Source organism: Theropithecus gelada, chromosome 7b, assembly GCF_003255815.1.
Source record: "Theropithecus gelada isolate Dixy chromosome 7b, Tgel_1.0, whole genome shotgun sequence".
Taxonomy (NCBI): Eukaryota; Metazoa; Chordata; class Mammalia; order Primates; family Cercopithecidae; genus Theropithecus; species Theropithecus gelada.
Genome location: NC_037675.1, coordinates 60,612,177 through 60,628,990, shown reverse-complemented (window position 1 = coordinate 60,628,990; position 16,814 = coordinate 60,612,177). Strand labels below are relative to the sequence as shown.

General features: G+C 39.7%; 1 protein-coding gene across 2 annotated transcripts in view; it reads right to left on the bottom strand.

Annotated features, from left to right (window-relative positions):
* The window catches only part of DAAM1 (dishevelled associated activator of morphogenesis 1), a 180,981-nt gene that overhangs the window by 73,900 nt on the left and 90,267 nt on the right, over positions 1 to 16,814 (bottom strand). For both annotated transcript variants that reach the window (XM_025392188.1, XM_025392187.1), the window contains one exon: positions 6,604 to 6,693. In XM_025392188.1, coding sequence (XP_025247973.1) covers positions 6,604 to 6,693 — 90 coding nt within the window. The remainder of the gene's footprint in view (positions 1 to 6,603; positions 6,694 to 16,814) is intronic.

Below are 16,814 nucleotides of genomic sequence, written 5' to 3'. Positions count from 1 at the left end.
AGGGCAGCGAAGTTCCTGGCTGTGCCATGCTGGGAGTTAGCCCTTCAGTCCTTAGAATCCTGGGGGAAGACTGGTGGTCCCTTGGGAGAAGGGCCAGATTGGCAAGGTGGTTTTTACTGGGAGGGCTTGGGGCAGCTCCTGTTGACCAAGTGGAATTTGGTAATATTTTGACCAATAATACAGTTTCACTGGAGCATATCCACTAAACCAGTGGATGGAGTTTCCATCTGACTCTCTCTTTCTCAGAATAAACAAGCTTCAATTATTTTAGTCTTCCCCTGCACTGACTTCATTGTTCAAAAGTTCAAGCCTTTTACAGATTTCCTAACAGGCTCTACAAATTGTGTTTAGTAAATATTAGATTCGGTCAATAGTCCAAACTTGACCTTTGAAGCAATGGCAAAAGGGACAGAGAACAAGATAGAAATCAAAAGGGAAAGTGTACAGTACATGTGAACACAGCTCAAATGTTGAAAAAGGAGCTGGTTTCTAGATGATGGGATCAAAGCACAACATCAGCTCTCACTGCTGTAACCAATGGTGGGTCAAAGTGGTAAAGGAATGGTTGTCTTAGTCACACACACCCCTAGAGGTTGGTTTCTCCTTCCTCTGTGCCCCAGAGCCTGTCTGCTTACCCTTTTATGGAGCTTATGACAACACTTTATTATTTGATTCTATCTGCTTCTCCTACCGAGACCATCCACTCCAAGAAATTTGGCTTATTATTTTTTTAAATAATCCTCAGAATCTAGCCAAGAGTCTAGATTCTCTGTCTAGTTTTCTCCGCCCCAGAAAAGATACTCAATACACATCAAACAAATCACACACAAATTTGCCTTATGCTTTACCAACTGCATTGCTTCGGTGAGTAAAACACCAGATACCTGAAACTTGTTATTTCTTACTGTTTCAATCTGGGCTTATACACAAATCCTCATCTCTCAATGCCAGGGACTATGTAGATAAGAGAGAGAATTTCAGAGCCTGCAGAGTCTAGAATGCTGGTTGTCCTGCAGCTACTGTACTTCCCTTATATAGTCTTTAGAGAGGTAGGGAGGAAAGGCAGACAAATTTCTTTCTAATCATTGCTACTTCTGCCACTTTCTATAAGCTCTTATCATGTAAGAGTACAAATGCCAGTTTGAACCCATCACTGGAGTTAAAAACTCAATTGCAGAAGACCAAACCAGGTACTTCTTAATAAGTCTAGTAATATTGTCACTGAAGTCTAGTTTTTTCCCTTTTACTGGTTCCCTCTCCCAAATCTTAACACCTAGCAAAATGGGCACCTGGAAATCCAATGCTCACTCTACTGTATATTTAATCAACCACAGTAAAAGAAAGAAGAGGACATCTAACTTATCTTCCCTCTCACATCTTTAGGCCCAGTGCCCAGCCATTGCCTCCCTTCCCAGTTTACCCCTTTTCTCATTAGGATATTGGAAAGAACTAGAAGACCAATGTCTCATCTCGTCTCCTCATTTTCCAGCTACTTTGTGTAGAAAATGGATGGTTTCTTTTGTCTTTAATTCCACTACTTTAACATATGTTTCTTTAAATCTGTGTAAATCTGTGTTTTGATCAAGCTACTGCCTCTCTAGCACTGCAAACACAGGAGGGCTTCAGCTCTCCAGGAACTGAAAGAACTGCATCCCCATGGCCACACACAATACAACTTTAATCTTTTTGTGCATGTGGTGAACGAATTCCTTTCTGTGGCTAAGAGTCAGGAATTGATCCAGTCAGGGTATACAAACCAAATTAAGGAATAAATGAAAAGTACTAGCTGAACTTTCAGCCACTTTCCCTAGATGTCTTCAGTATGTACCTAGCACCAGATCAACAGTTTGCAGAAATCACGATAGCTGAGCTGCAGCCAGGATAGGCAAGATTACTGAATGATATAATTAGGCTAGAATCAAACACACACTCGGCAGCAGAGTAAAAATTCACCTTCCCCAAAGTAGACCTCAAAACATACAGAAATGTAATATGACCAATCTAATACCATTTACTTAGGCCTTGGCTTTAGAGATCAGAAACAAAGCAGGAAAAATTAGGCACAATCATCAAGTCCTGATCTTTGCCTCAAATATCTGCTGTCATCACAGCTAGCAGTGTCTACATCCCCATTTACTTAACTTGGCAAACTCTGAAGCCCAAGAAGGGGTATAAGCATTTTCTGGATACTAATAAGGACTGGTTAAGTGATACAACTTGTACATTTGCTTCTGGGCAGAACAGCAATTAAAGATGATTTCTTCCTGTGCTGATAAGATTGCTGTCAGCATAATACATGTATACACCCACTTTATTTTCTCCTCTCTGAAGACTTATTCCTTACTGTTCCCAGGATTTAAAAATCATGTTAACAATAAGCAAATACAGCAATGGCCAGATGCCTTTTGTGGTCAGATGGTTCATTGTTTAAAAAGCTTCAGTTTAAAATCCAAAAGATTGTTAACAGATGCAGTTTCTGGCTAGAGACCGGGAAAAACCTCATTTAAACAAAAGAGTATGTTGTGATTGGAACTAAAAAGGGAATTACCTTTAAAGATAAGAAACACAAACATTTCCTATTTGAAAATACCCCATCCCAACTAACAGAACTCTTTTTGGACCTTTCATGAAAGTTAAAAAAAAAAAAAAAAAAGACAGTGGATTTGAGTCTATGACAAAGTAAGGATGACGAACCAGTGTGGTACATTTTAGATTTGTTTGGACTTTCAACAAGGCCTCAACATCCATCTCTTATGCTCCCCCAGATAACTCAATTAGACAAAATTCCAGTTAACTTCTTTTGAATTGTTTTAGTCTGAGAAATATTTTCTGCTTTGATTTTGGCTCTGGAAATAGGTTTTCAACCAGAGACATAGATAGAGAAGTTTCATAAATGAACACTGAGCTTGATAAGCAGATAGCTGCTGCCGGGACTCAAGTCACTGTTGGACAGGGAAACAGACACTTGGCTGAGCCAAGGCTGGCCCTGTCTTTAGGTCCCAGGCTCACTGGCCTTCACAACTTCTGTTCATTTTTACATGGAAAGTTTGCTTTTCACCAACTCACGCCATCTGTTTCGGTTGGCTTCAGAGGCCCCTTACTCTATGACTTTACTATGTGTGAGAATGTCTGTAATGCCCCGTGTTCTAATCTTGAAAGATGGGAAATGTGACAGAGCCCCAGGAGTGTAGCTTTCCTCCAGTCTGAGAAAGGGATGTGGCTTGGCTTGCTGGTGATAAGCCTGATTTGAAAAGGCTATGCGAGAGATGTTCCAAGGAAAATAATCTGCTCTTAATATTAAGGATGGCCACCACGGGGCTCTATTCTGAGAATGGGCAACCTGTCCTTCAGGAAATTACATTCTCTGAAGAGAGGTAAACATAATATCTTTCTCCTGGTTCAGTTTTCGTGTTCTCATATTCATTGTGTATTTCCCAATTTACTGCAGTGCCCAAAAAGTTCAGTTTCAGACCACAGGCACAGTAGAGTTTTAACAGTGTTAGAAGCTCAAATTAAGAAAATCTTTGGTCAAGCAATGCTATCATCCATTTTAAAGTGAGGCAAATCTAGAACCCATGGGATTCCCTAAAGAGTTAAAATGGCTTTCCCACTGGTTGCTAAGTCATATAAAGAAGCCAAGCTGTTGGAATGAAGCGCATTCTCAAAGGTTTGTGCAATCCAGTCAGGTACTAATAAGAAAGGCCCATCCGTCAGAAAGTGGGATTCTGAGGCCAGTGGCCACATCCATATCCATCCTCCTAGAAGAAGCAAACCCCCCATCATGCGCACTTGAGATGAGGTTTTCAAGGGGATTCGATAGGTGTGGAAATTGAAAAATGAGCAGCAGCTGCAAGCCCGAGGTCATTACTATTCTCCAGGGTTTGCCTTTTCTAATCTAAGGGGCAGTAGTTTCCATGATTAACTTTCTATTGCTGTTAAGGGAGTAATAAAATCTGGGAAAGAAGAAAACTTTCCCCTCAGTAAGCTGCTCCCATTTTCCTGCCCTTTTCTTTCCTCTAGTGAACATTCTCAATCCCTCCTTTGTATTGTTTCCTAATTTTCAGAAAAAATCTACACTAGAATGAGCCAAAATAGACAATGTCCTCTGTGTATACCCGCAACTTGAGGATTTATCTTTCTCAGTTCTAGCAGCAGGTTATTTATTTATTTATTTTTTATTATACTTTAAGTTCTAGGGTACATGTGCACAACGTGCAGGTTTGTTACATATGTACACATGTGCCATGTTGGTGGGCTGCACACATTAACTCGTCATTTACATTAGGTATATCTCCTAATGCTATCCCTCCCCTCCTCCCCCAACCCCATGACAGGCCCCGGTGTGTGATGTTCCCCTTCCCGTGTCCAAGTGCTCTCATTGTTCAATTCCCATCTATGAGTGAGAATATGTGGTGTTTGGTTTTTCGTCCTGGCGATAGTTTGCTGAGAATGATGGTTTCCAGCTTCATCCATGTCCCTACACCAGTTAGAATGGCAATCATTAAAAAGTCAGGAAACAACAGGTGCTGGAGAGGATATGAAGAAATAGGAACACTTCTACACTGTTGGTGGGACTGTAAACTAGTTCAACCATTGTGGAAGACAGTATGGCGATTCCTCAAGGATCTAGAACTAGAAATATCATTTGACCCAGCCATCCCATTACTGGGTATATACCCAAAAGATTATAAATCATGCTGCTATAAAGACACATTCACACGTATGTTTACTGCGGCACTATTCACAATAGCAAAGACTTGGAACCAACCCAAATCTCCATCAATGACAGACTGGATGAAGAAAACGTGGCACATACACACCACGGAATAGCAGCAGGTTTTTAAGATGGCAGTGCAAAAAGTTCCCTTGTTTCCAAAGGCTATATAATACCAGTTTCAGAACTGAGCACATTTTATTCCATTTTAAAATTCTTTCTCAGTGTATTATATTTGTTTCTTGAGCCATGACAATCAGTTCAATAAAAAAAGAGGTTTTCTAGTTGGTTCAATGTATATAAAGAGAAATAGCAGAAGAGGAGAGGAAGACATTTATTTCACAATGACATTTTACTGGTTACTACTGGATTAAGAACTCTTAAGGCTTCAGTTTGGAAATAACCTGATAGAAAATTTCCAAATTTCCTTATTTGGAAATAATCATACTGAGGGGTTATGGCTGACCACATTTCTCAGAAAAGGCCACCAGAACTGAATCTGACACACAGTTCTACCCATTACAATTGCTCAGGTGGAAAATTAATGTGCTTTACATTTTTTGACAGTATTCAGTATAACTAATGACAATGCAGTGGTTCAGTCATCACGCATTCATTTCAAAGTGTCAGATGCTGGAGTTACAAAGATGGATAAGACATGGTGCCTTTTCATCAGAGGCATAAAGTCAGGTGGAGAGCCACTCACATAGGCTCACTGCTAGAGAGAGAATCCCTTTATTGAGTAATGTAAGATGCTCCCAGGAGAGTGGCACAGGGCAATTACACAAGGTAGCAAAGGGGGCAGGCGTGCTGACAGATGCCACATGGGACAATGGAGGTCCCAAGCTGCAGATTGGTTTCACCTAGTGAAAGGTTTCCCTGACAGTGGTGTCTTGAAAAAATATTGGATTATTGTATAGTTTGTTCCTGTTTCCCTGGGTCGGGAGTGAGTCATCAAAGTGTCCAACGCCTGTTGGAGAGTTAGGTGCTAGCCCTGCCCTTCCCACTACCCCATCCTGGTTTAAGTCTCTGTTGGAACAGAAGGGAAAATGGCAAAAGGTGGCCATGAACAGAATTAGTCCCAAAAATGGGTGTAGGGATATCCTCAGAATCTGCTACAGGGTTTAAAAGATGGCAAAGTGCACTCTATTTCAGGAGATACAGTCACCATGGAGTGATGCCTGGTGCCACAGATACTAGGGAATTAAGAAGAGTTTTGGTGTTTCACTGTCCCCTATATCCATTCTCCCCATCTCTTGAGGTAATAGAACCCCCAGATCTTAAATGGGAAGTGACTGCCCAGAATAAAGACTTTGGTCCTTTCAGTGGATGTGGCCATGCAACTAGCAGTGGGATATGAGAAAGAGTTAGGCGTATAACTCCAGGAATGTGCCCCTCAAAGTGGGAGCGGGGGAGCCTGTGCCTCCTTTCCTTTCTTCCATCGTTAGTTTGGAACATGAAGGGGCTGGAGAGTCACCTTGGCGCATGGGATGGGGCCATACCAGAGAGATGATGAAATGGAAACTTGTCAGAAGGTGGTTGTAGAGGGCTGTGACCTCCATACCTGGTCCTAGACCACCTGTATACAGACTGCTGTGTTAAAAGCAGGGGTGGGGGGAATTTGCCTTGTGTAAGGAAACGTCATTTTGGGTCTCAGTTACATATGACTATGAATGATGGTTACAGGTGGAAAAGAGCCCAATGAAGTGTTGACAAAAACTACATCCAGAGAATTGACACTGACTACATGTAGCACCACAGCCACAACATAACACATTCAATCTGGTTTTCACATTATAAAGAGCTGTCCAATTCTAGTGGTGAAATGGAAAAGCAAATGGAATCAATGATTATTTTCCAATTAACCATAATCACAATGAAAATCTTACCTTTTTCTTGCTACAGTATATTTGCCATTTTTTCTCAGCTGGAAGTGCAAACATGGCTTCTCTGTGTTTGTCTGTGAGGTCCAGTTCATCCTGAGAAGAAAGAAAATAATTAGTGTTTCATAGGTTAAACGTTATTCCTGTAGGGAACGTTATCAGTATCATCAAAGAAGAAAAAAATCCGAAAACACTAACACATATTTAAATGAACTTGAAAAAGATCAAGAAGCTAAGTTAGGTATGTTTTTCCATCATGAAGAAAGCATGTCTCTGGCAGGGGGCTAGGCATGGGGCACAGCAAGAGGGATAAGGCAAAGCCCTACAGTCACCAAAGGTCAGGGGAGAGTGGACCAAGCATGGGCAGAATTATCCTGAGCTACTGTCTACTGCTGACTATGGTCCATTGAGCAGCAAAAGGTGTCAAACTTCAGGAGTTTAGAAATATTGGTCACGTTAAAGATGAGGGTTTGCTGGGATGGCTTCACAAACACTAACAGGCTGGGCCCTGAAGGACTTGGACATGAGGAGGGGAGAAACAGACAAAGGCTGGGTGTGGTAACAGACAGTGTGTATATGGGACAATGGTCAGCTTAACAGAAGTACTGGGTTTCTGCAAAAGATCATCAGTTTAAAGGTTGGAGAGGTAGGGAGTGAATAGCGGAAAGCTTTAAATGCCAGACTAAGGAGGTTATTTTCTTGAATGAATTGAGACAATGAAGTTTTGGACGAGGCAGTGACTCCCTCATTGCATAAACACCAACTGATATTTACTCAGTACATTATGTGCAGGCATGTTCTCATTTACTGTAGCTCTCACAACCACCCCAAGTGGTCCACTCATTGCTACATCCACACTGATATAGCTTGCAAAAGTTTAGGCTGAAGATTGGCCACACCAATTATTCAAGACTGCACACCTAGCAAATAGTGGAGTCGTGTTTTAAGCTTAGAACTGTTTAACTCGAGTCCAGATGTTTAGCCTTTCAGATCAGTGTTTGGAAACATTAACTTTATAGTTATGTACTGCTTAGACTGAACCCTAAAGGAAGGCAATTTATAAATGTTAATAAGTAATGGATAATAATAACAGAATCATGAATATGAAGAGCTTAGAAAAAAGTTATTGGTGTTTAATAAGAACTTGACCCACAGTCTGTTATTTTTTTTCTACTTTTACTTTAGGTCCAGCAGTACACGTGCAGGTTACATAGGTAACTTGTATGTCACTGAGGCTTTGTGTACAAATGATCCCATCACCAAGGTGGTGAGCATAGTACCTGAAAGGTAGCATTCCTGCCAACACCCCCACCACCTTCCCGTTCAAGTCTCCAGGTTCTATTGTTCCCATCTTTGTGTCCATGTGTCTTCAAAGTTTAGCTCCTACTTATAAGTCAAAACATGTGATATTTAGTTTTCTGTTCCTGGGATGGTTCACTAAGGATGCTGGCCTCCAGTAGCATACGCGTTGCTACAAGCGACATGCTCTTGTTCTTTTTATGGTTGCATAGTATTCCATTATATACACCACATTTTCTTGATCCAGTCCACTGTTGATGAACATCTTGGTTGATTCCATGTCTTTGCTATTGTGAACAGTGCTGCAGTGTACATATAAGTGCATATGTCTTTTTGGGAGAACAATTTATTTTGCTTCATATATATATCCAATAGTGGGATTGTTGGGTCAAATGCTAGTTCTATTTTAATTTCTTTGAGAAATCTTCACACTGCTTTCCACAGTAGCTGAACTAATTTACATTCTTACCAGCAGCATATAACTGTTTCCTCTTCTCTGTAACTTCACTAGCATGTGTTGTTCTTTGACTTAAATAATAGCCATTCTGACTGGTATAATATCTCATTGTGGTTTTGATTTGCATTTCTCTAATAATTAGTAACTGATATGATTTGGCTCTGCATCCCCACCCAAATCTCATGTCGAATTGTAATCTCCATGTGTCAGGGGAGGGGCCTGGTGGGAGGTTATTAGATTATGAGGGCAGATTCTCCCTCACTGTTTTTGTGATGAGCGAGTGAGTTCCTATTAGATTTGATGGTTTAAAAGTGTGTGGTTGGGCCGGACATGGTGGCTCAAGCCTGTAATCCCAGCACTTTAGGAGGCCGAGGCAGGCAGATCATGAGGTCAGGAGATCGAGACCAACCTGGATAACATGGTGAAACCCCATCTCTACTAAAAATACAAAAGATTAGCCAGGTGTGGTGGCACACGCCTGTAGTCCCAGCTACTCAGGAGGCTGAGGCAGGAGAATCACTTGAACCCGGGAGGTAGAGGTTGCAGTGAGCCGAGATCGTGCCACTGCACTCCAGCCTGTGTGACAGAGCGAGGCTCCATCTCAAAAGAAAAAGAAAAAGAAAAAGAAAAAAAAAAAAACAGTGTGTGGTACTCCCCACTTTGTGCGTGCTCTCTCTCTCTGTCTCTCTCTCTCTCTCCTGCTACCACAGGAAAACATGCTTGCTTCCCCTTCTGCCGTGATTGTAAGTTTCCTGAGGCCTCCCAGTCATGCTTCCTGTTAAGCCTGCAGAACTGTGAGTCAATTAAACCTCTTTTCTTAGTAAATTGCCCAGTCTCAGGTAGTTCTTTGCAGCAGTGTGAAAACAGAGTAGTACAGTGATTAGCATTTTTTCATATTGGCTGCATGCATGTCTTCTTTTCAGAAATGCTTCTTAATGTCTTTTGCCCATTTTTTCATTGGGTTGTTTTTTGCTTGCCGATTTCTTATAGATTCTGGATATTAGACCCTTGTCAGATGCATACTTTGCAAATATTTTCTCTCATTCTGTAGGGTGTCTATTTACTCTCTTGATAGTTTCTTTTGTTGTGGAGAAACTGTTTAATCAAGTCCCACTTGTCAATTTCTGCTTTTGTTCCCATTTCTTTTAGAGACTTAGTCAGAAATTCTTTGCCAAAGCTGATGTGCAGAATCGTATTTCCTAGGTTTTCCTCTAGGGTTTTTATTGTTTTAGGTCTTACAGTTAAGTCTTTACTCTATCTTGAGTTAATTTTTCCTTATGTGAAAGAAAGGGGTCCAGTTTCAATCTTCTGCCTATGGCTAGCCAGTTATCCTACCACCGTTTATTGAACAGGATGTCTTTTCTCTACTGCTTGTTATTGTCAACTTTGTTAGAGCTCAGGTGGTTGCAGGTGTGTGGCTTCATTTCTGGGGTTCTCCATGCTGTTCCATTGGTTTATGTGTCTGTTTTTGTACCAGTGCCATGATGTTTCGGTTTTTGTAGCCTTGCTGTATAGTTTGAAGTTGGCTGGTGTGATGTCTCTGGCTTTGTTCTTTTTGCTTAGGATTGCTTTGATGGTCCATGCTCCTTTCTGGTTCTATACGAATTTTAGGTTACTTTTTTCTAATTCTGTGAAAAATGACATTGGTAGTTTGACAGGAATAGCATTGACTCTGTAAATTGGGCAGTATGGTCATTTTAACAATATTGATTCTTCCTATCCATGAGCATGGAATGTTTTTCCATTTGTTTATGTTGGCTCTGATTTTTTTCTGCAGTGTAATTCTCATTGTAGAGATCTTTCACTCCCTTGATAAGCATATTCCTAGGCATTTTATTCTTTTCGAAGCTATTGTATGTGGAATTTTGTTCTTTATGTAGGTCTGAACTTGAATGTTATTGGTGTATAAAAATGCTACTGATTTTTTCACATTGGTTTTGCATCCTGTAACTGTACTAAAGTTGTTTATCAGTTCTAGAAACCTTCTGGCAGAGTCTATGGGGTTTTCTAGGTATAGAAACATATCATAAAGAGAGAGAGTTTGACTTCCTCTCTTATTTTGATGCCTTTTATTTCTTTCTCTTGTTTATTTGCTCTGGCTAGCAATTCCAGTAGCATGTTGCATAGAAGTGGTGAGAATGGGCATGCTTGTCTTATTCCAGTTCTCAAACGGAAGGCTTCTAGCTTTTGTCCATTCAGTATGATGCTGGCTGTGGGTGTGTCATAGATGGCTCTTGCTATTTTGAGGTATGTTCCTTTGAAGCCTAATTTGTTGAGGATTTTTTAACATGAAGGGATGCTGAATTTTATCAAAGGCCTCTTCTGCATCTATAGAGATGATCGTAAGGTTTTTATTATTGTTTATGTGGTGAATCACGTTTATTGATTGGCATATGTTAGACCAACTTTGCATACCAGGAATAAAGCCTACTTGATTGTGGTGAATTAACTTTTTGATGTGCTGCTGGATTTGGTTTGCTAGTACTTTGCTGAGGATTCTTGCATCTATGTTCATCAGAGATATGAACCTGAAGTTTTCTTTTTTTTTCTTGTGTCTCTGCCAGTCTTTGGTATTAGGGTGATGCTGGTTTCAGAGAGTTAGGGAGGAGTCCCTCCTCCTTGAATGTTTGGAATAATTTCAGTAGGACTGGTACTAGCTCTTCTTCATATATCTGGTAGAATTCAGCTGTGAATCTATCTAGTCCAGGGCTTTTTTTATTTTGGTCAGTAGGTATTTCTTTGTATTACTGATTTAATTTCAGAACTCATTATTGGTCTGTTCATGATTTAAATTTCTTCCTGGTTCAATCTTGGGAGGCTGTGTGTTTCTAGGAATGTATCCATTTCTTTGTGCACAGAGGTGTTTGTAACAGTCTCTAAAGAATTTTTTTGTTTGTTTCCATGGGGGTCAGTTGTAATGTTACCTTTGTTGTTTCTGATTGTGTTTATTTGGATTTTCTCTGCTTTTTCCTTTATTCATCTAGCTAGCAGTCTATAAATCTTGTTTAATCTTTCCAAGAATCAACTTTTGGCTTTGTTGATTTTTTGTATGAATTTTCACATCTCAATTTCATTCAGTTCAGCTCTGATTTTGGTTATTTCTTTTCTTCTGCTAGCTTTGGAGTTGGCTTGCTCTTGTTTTTCTAGTTCCTGTAGGTGCATCATTAGGTTAACTTGAGATCTAACTTTTTGATGTAGGCATTTAGCACAACAGATTTTCTTCTTAACACTGCTTTAGCTCTGTCCCAAAAATTCTAGTATATTTTGTCTTCATTGTCATTAATTTCAAAGATTTTAAAAAATTTTTGCCTTAATTTCATTCTTTATCAAAAAGTCTTTCAGGAGCAGGTTGTTTAACTTCCATGTGTTTTTATGGTTTCGATAAATCTTGTTGGTATTGATTTCTATTTTTATTCCACTGTGGTCAAAGAGTGTGACTGGTATGATTTTGATTTTTCTGAATTTGCTGAGATTTGTTTTATAGCTGAACATGCCATTCAACTAAAGAGTATGTGCCATGTGAGATGAGCAGAATATATATTCTGTTGTTGCTGGGTGGAGTGTTCTGTAGATGTCTATTAGGTCCAATTGGCCAAGCACTGAGTTTAAGTCTAGAATATCTTAGTTTTCTGCCTCAATGATCTGCTTAACACTGTTGGTAGGGTGTTGAAGTCCCCTAGTATCACTGTTTGGTTCTCTAAATCTCTTTGTAGGTCTCTAAAATCCTGTTTTATGAATCTGGGTGCTCCAATATTAGGTATGTATATATTCAGGATAGTTAAGTCTTCTTGCTGGATTTGGCCCTTTATCACTATGTTAATGCCTTTCTTTGTCCTTTTTGATCATTGTTGGTTTAAAATCTGTTTTATCAGATACAAGAATAGCAACCCCTGTTCTTTTTTGTTTTCCACTTTCCTGACACTTCTTTTACTTTGAGCCTATCAGCACCATTACTTGTGAGATGGGTCTCTTGAAGACAGCAGACAGTGGGTCTTGCTTCTTTATCCAAAGTGCTACTCCATGCCTTTTGAGTGGGACATTTAGCCTGTCTACATTCAGAATCCATATTAATATGTGAGGATTTTATCCTTTCACTGTGTTGTTAGATGGTTGTTATGTAGACTTGATTGTATGTGCATATGTAGACTTCATTATCATGGCAGGTATTGTTCTTTTATTTCCATATTTAGCACTCCCTTTAGGAGATCTTGTAAGGCAGGTCTAATTGTAACGAGTTCCCTTAGCATTTGCCTGTCTGAAAAGGATTTTGTTTCTCCTTCACTTTATGAAGCTTAGTTTGGCAGGATATGAAATTTTTAGTTGGAATTTCTTTTCTTTAAGGATATTGAAAATAGTCCCTGAATCTCTTCTGGCTTATAAGGTTTCTGCTGAAAGGTCCACTGTTAGCCTGATGGGGTTCTCTTTGTAAGTGACCTTCCTCTTCTCTCTTGCTGCCTTTAAGATTTTTTCTTTTGCATTGACCTTGGAGAATCTGATGACTATGTGTCTTAGGGATGGTTACCTTGCATAGTTTCTCATAGGAGTTCTCTGAATTTCTTGAATTTGCATGTCAACCCCTCTAGTGAGTCTGGGGAAATTTTTGTTGCCTATATCCTCAAATATATTTTCCAAGTAGCTTGATCTCTCTTTCTTTCTGAAATGCCAATAAATATAGGCATTCACATAATCCCATATCTTTGAGGTTTCATTCTTTTTTTTACATTCTTTCATTCTTTTTTATTTTTGTCTGCCTGTGTTACTTCGAAGGAATGGTATTCAAGCTCTGAGATTCCTTCCTCAAACTGGTCTATTCTGTTGTTAATGCTTCCAATTGTATTTTGAAATTCCTGTAGTGATTTTTTCATTTCCAGAAGTTCAGTTTGGTTCTTTCTTAAAAATGGTTATTTCATCTTTCAACTCCAGGATCATTTGACTATTTTCCTTGGATTGGGTTTCAACCTTCTCTTGTAACCAAATGAGCTTCCCTGCCATCAGATTCTGAAAGTCTACATTTTAGCCATTTCAATAAAATATGTAAATGAAACACAGTAAGATTTAGATCTCCAAGGAATATTTTAAAAGTCCCCCTCTGAATGGCTCTTGTATATACCTGCAGTTCTATAATACTCATGGACATGTAGGCTTAGGATACTGACTTCACATCTTATATTCCTACCTCTATTTAGTCATCAAGTCCTATTATTCCTTCCTTGAAAAACCTCATTTTTTTCTCCTTTGATTTTCCCTTTGTTTCATTCTCACTGAAACCACCAACACTTATGTCCTAATAACCTCTCCTTGGCTTCTGGCTACAGCCTCCCAGTGTTCCTCTTTGTCTTTCCAATCCTTCCTGCTGAACATGGCCAGATTTCTCCTAAAGAAGTGGTTTTCAAACATGAGCTAGCATCAGAATCACCAGGAAGGTTCCTTAAATCACTTATCATCCAGCACTTAGGATTGAACAGGGAGGAAAAGGTACAAGAAACTGCATTTTCAGTAAGTTTCCAGGTGTTGCTGCTGGTCCTAAGACCACATTTTAGAACCACAGCCTTAAAAATGGAGCACCTGTGCTGTTTTGAGCTCCCAGTTCAAAAAACTTTATTAGTTCCACATTGCCTACCAAATTAATTCTCCACTCCTCAGCCTGCCTTTGAAGTCTTCCATTTACAACCCCAACTGACTTTGCCAGGCTTGCTTCTAGTTATCACCTTACACAGTATCTTGTTAACACCCACACCTCCAGTGCCTAGCTATGGCCTAAAATATGCTAGTTCCCTTGGGAAGTTCATGATCTTTTTAAGCCTCTACATCCTCATCTCCAGGAGAGGTACATCATTTCTCTTGCAAGGCTGTTGTGAGGATTGGCAAAATCAACTAAGCATGCAGTAATGCCTGACACAGAGGTGGCAACTGTACTGTTGTTATTTCATCATTTAAACACAAATCAATTGCTACTTTCAAGGGCAAGGTAAACAGTTATGTCACTAAAACACACACAGACAGTATTACTCCCTAACCACAAAACTAGCTATTAAGAATTTAAACACAATGAACAACCAGAGAAGTAATGAGGGATTTTTACAGAAAATTCCATTATGAGGGAACATGTTAAAAATGTTAGAATTTTGGCATACAGCTATTATATATGTGAAGTAATTATTTTTCTTCCTTTTTAATTTCCTGTTATTCATACCTGCTCGTAACTATTGATGAATGGGAAAATAATGGTGACATAAATCACTTCTCAACAATCAGGTCAATTATTCAAACAGCTAATAGTAACTTGCTTAGTTTGGGGTAACGTTTGGTTTGTGTGAGAGAGAATTGTAGTATTAATCGTGCATCCTTTACTACACTACAGCACAGTTTTTGTTAACTGAGCAGAGGTGTGAAGAAACATGTGATTCCTAAAACCTAGAAATTCAAAGCAAAGGGTTTTTTTTGTTTTTTTTTGTTTTTTTTTTTTGAGACAGAGTCTCGCTCTGTCGCCCAGGCTGGAGTGCAGTGGCCGGATGTCGGCTCACTGCAAGCTCCGCCTCCCGGGTTTACGCCATTCTCCTGCCTCAGCCTGCCGAGTAGCTGGGACTACAGGCGCCTGCCACCTCGCCCGGCTAGTTTTTTTGTATTTTTTAGCAGAGACGGGGTTTCACCGTGTCAGCCAGGATGGTCTCAATCTCCTGACCTCATGATCTGCCCGTCTTGGCCTCTCAAAGCGAAGGGTTTTAATATAACTATGTTTTGCTGTTACAGGTAGATAACTTCTGCTTCTGCTGAGATGCAGAAATGACCAATTGTGAATTGAAAGAACACATACGAACTAGGAATTAGGGGCAGGTGATTTCATGCAAGAAGATAATTTTCATTGAGCAAAAAAAAAATTACTGTAGGGTCTCTGCATATAATTTTTGATTACATAAGAAAATGGAAAGGAATAAATGGGTACTGCTAATAGTAATAGCTAACAATTATGGAGCACTTTCTATTTTCTAAATAGTAGTGTTTTAAATTGATTAATATACTGTATCCTTATAACAATCCTATAAAGTAGGTCATATTATTATACGATTTTCTAGAAAACTGAGTCAGAGTGGATTAAGTAGCTTGCTCAAGGCAACAAAGCTGGTAAACAGTGGAGGAAGAACTCGAGTCTAGACTGTCTGGTTACACAGCCTGTGTTCTTAACCACCACACTGTTCATTCTGTCAACACAGGTAGGTAAAATCATGCCACTGATACAAACATGAAAATGCATCCATCTACTGAGTGTCTCTTAGCAAAAAGAGTGGGGATTTGTTGTCAGATATCCCTGAGTTCCACATCTGGCTTTATGGCTTATGTAACCTTGCACAAGTGACTCAGCCTCTGAACTTCAATTTCTTCATCTAAAGACAGAATAGTCATATATTCCTGATAGTCATCTATCAAAAAAAAATGTTGTTGAGTATCTATCTATTAAATTCCAGGCATTGTGATAGGTGCAGGGTTCAAGAAAGTATCATGGAGCTCAATCCTCATTCAGACAGAGGGGAAAGCAAATAGTCACACTAACTCAAGAATGATCAACACAATGAACAATCAGGGAAGCCATGAGGGTTTTTTACAGAAAATTCCATTATGAGGGAACATGTTACACACTAAGTTTAGTTCTGAGAACCCACTTGTTATGGCGAAAGGTGGGACAGTGAAGAGTTTCCCCAGGAAATGTGCAGAGCTTAGAGGTAAATAGGAAGTAAAGAGGTAGAAAGCACTGCAGACAATGAACAGCAGCCTTGAAAGCCACTGTGGACTTAATTTTATCCTAAGAGCAATCTGGATTGGTGGATTCTAAGTGAGGAGAGTGACACAGATTAAATTCGACAATAACTGGAAGAACCTAGGCACAATGACCAGGATGTAATAATAAGACCCCTACTCCTCCATTCCAAAAGTATCTCTGCTTTGACTCATTTTGATTTCATAATATGGCTGAATCAAGCATGCAACACTTTAAGAGACTATCACAGCCTTATGAGATCAATCAACACTTACTCACTGTCCTACCCATTCCAGGACCAGGGCCAGACATTATAAAGAATACAAAGATGAATAACAGATCCCTGATTTCAAGGAATTCATAATCTAGTTAGGAAGACACGATGATAGAAAGCTTTACAGGTTCCCATTCTTTTCAAGATAAAGTCCAAATTCCTTAGCAGGTAAAGGCCCCTTCACGGCTTTTGCTGAACTTCCCACCTCCCCTCCTCCTCCTCCAACAGCAGCACCTTCTAGTGTATCTGAAAAGCAGGTTAATTGTTCACTGCATGTAAAGTCCAATTAACAAGAGTGAGGTCTCAAGAAGGCAAGTGAATTTACTCCGTAGCTAGCTTGGGGAAGGGGCACAAAGCATCCTGCCTTTAAATATGCCACTTCACCTTTGGAGCAGAAAGCGGACACCTTTATAAGGTAAGGGGGTAGTGAGCCA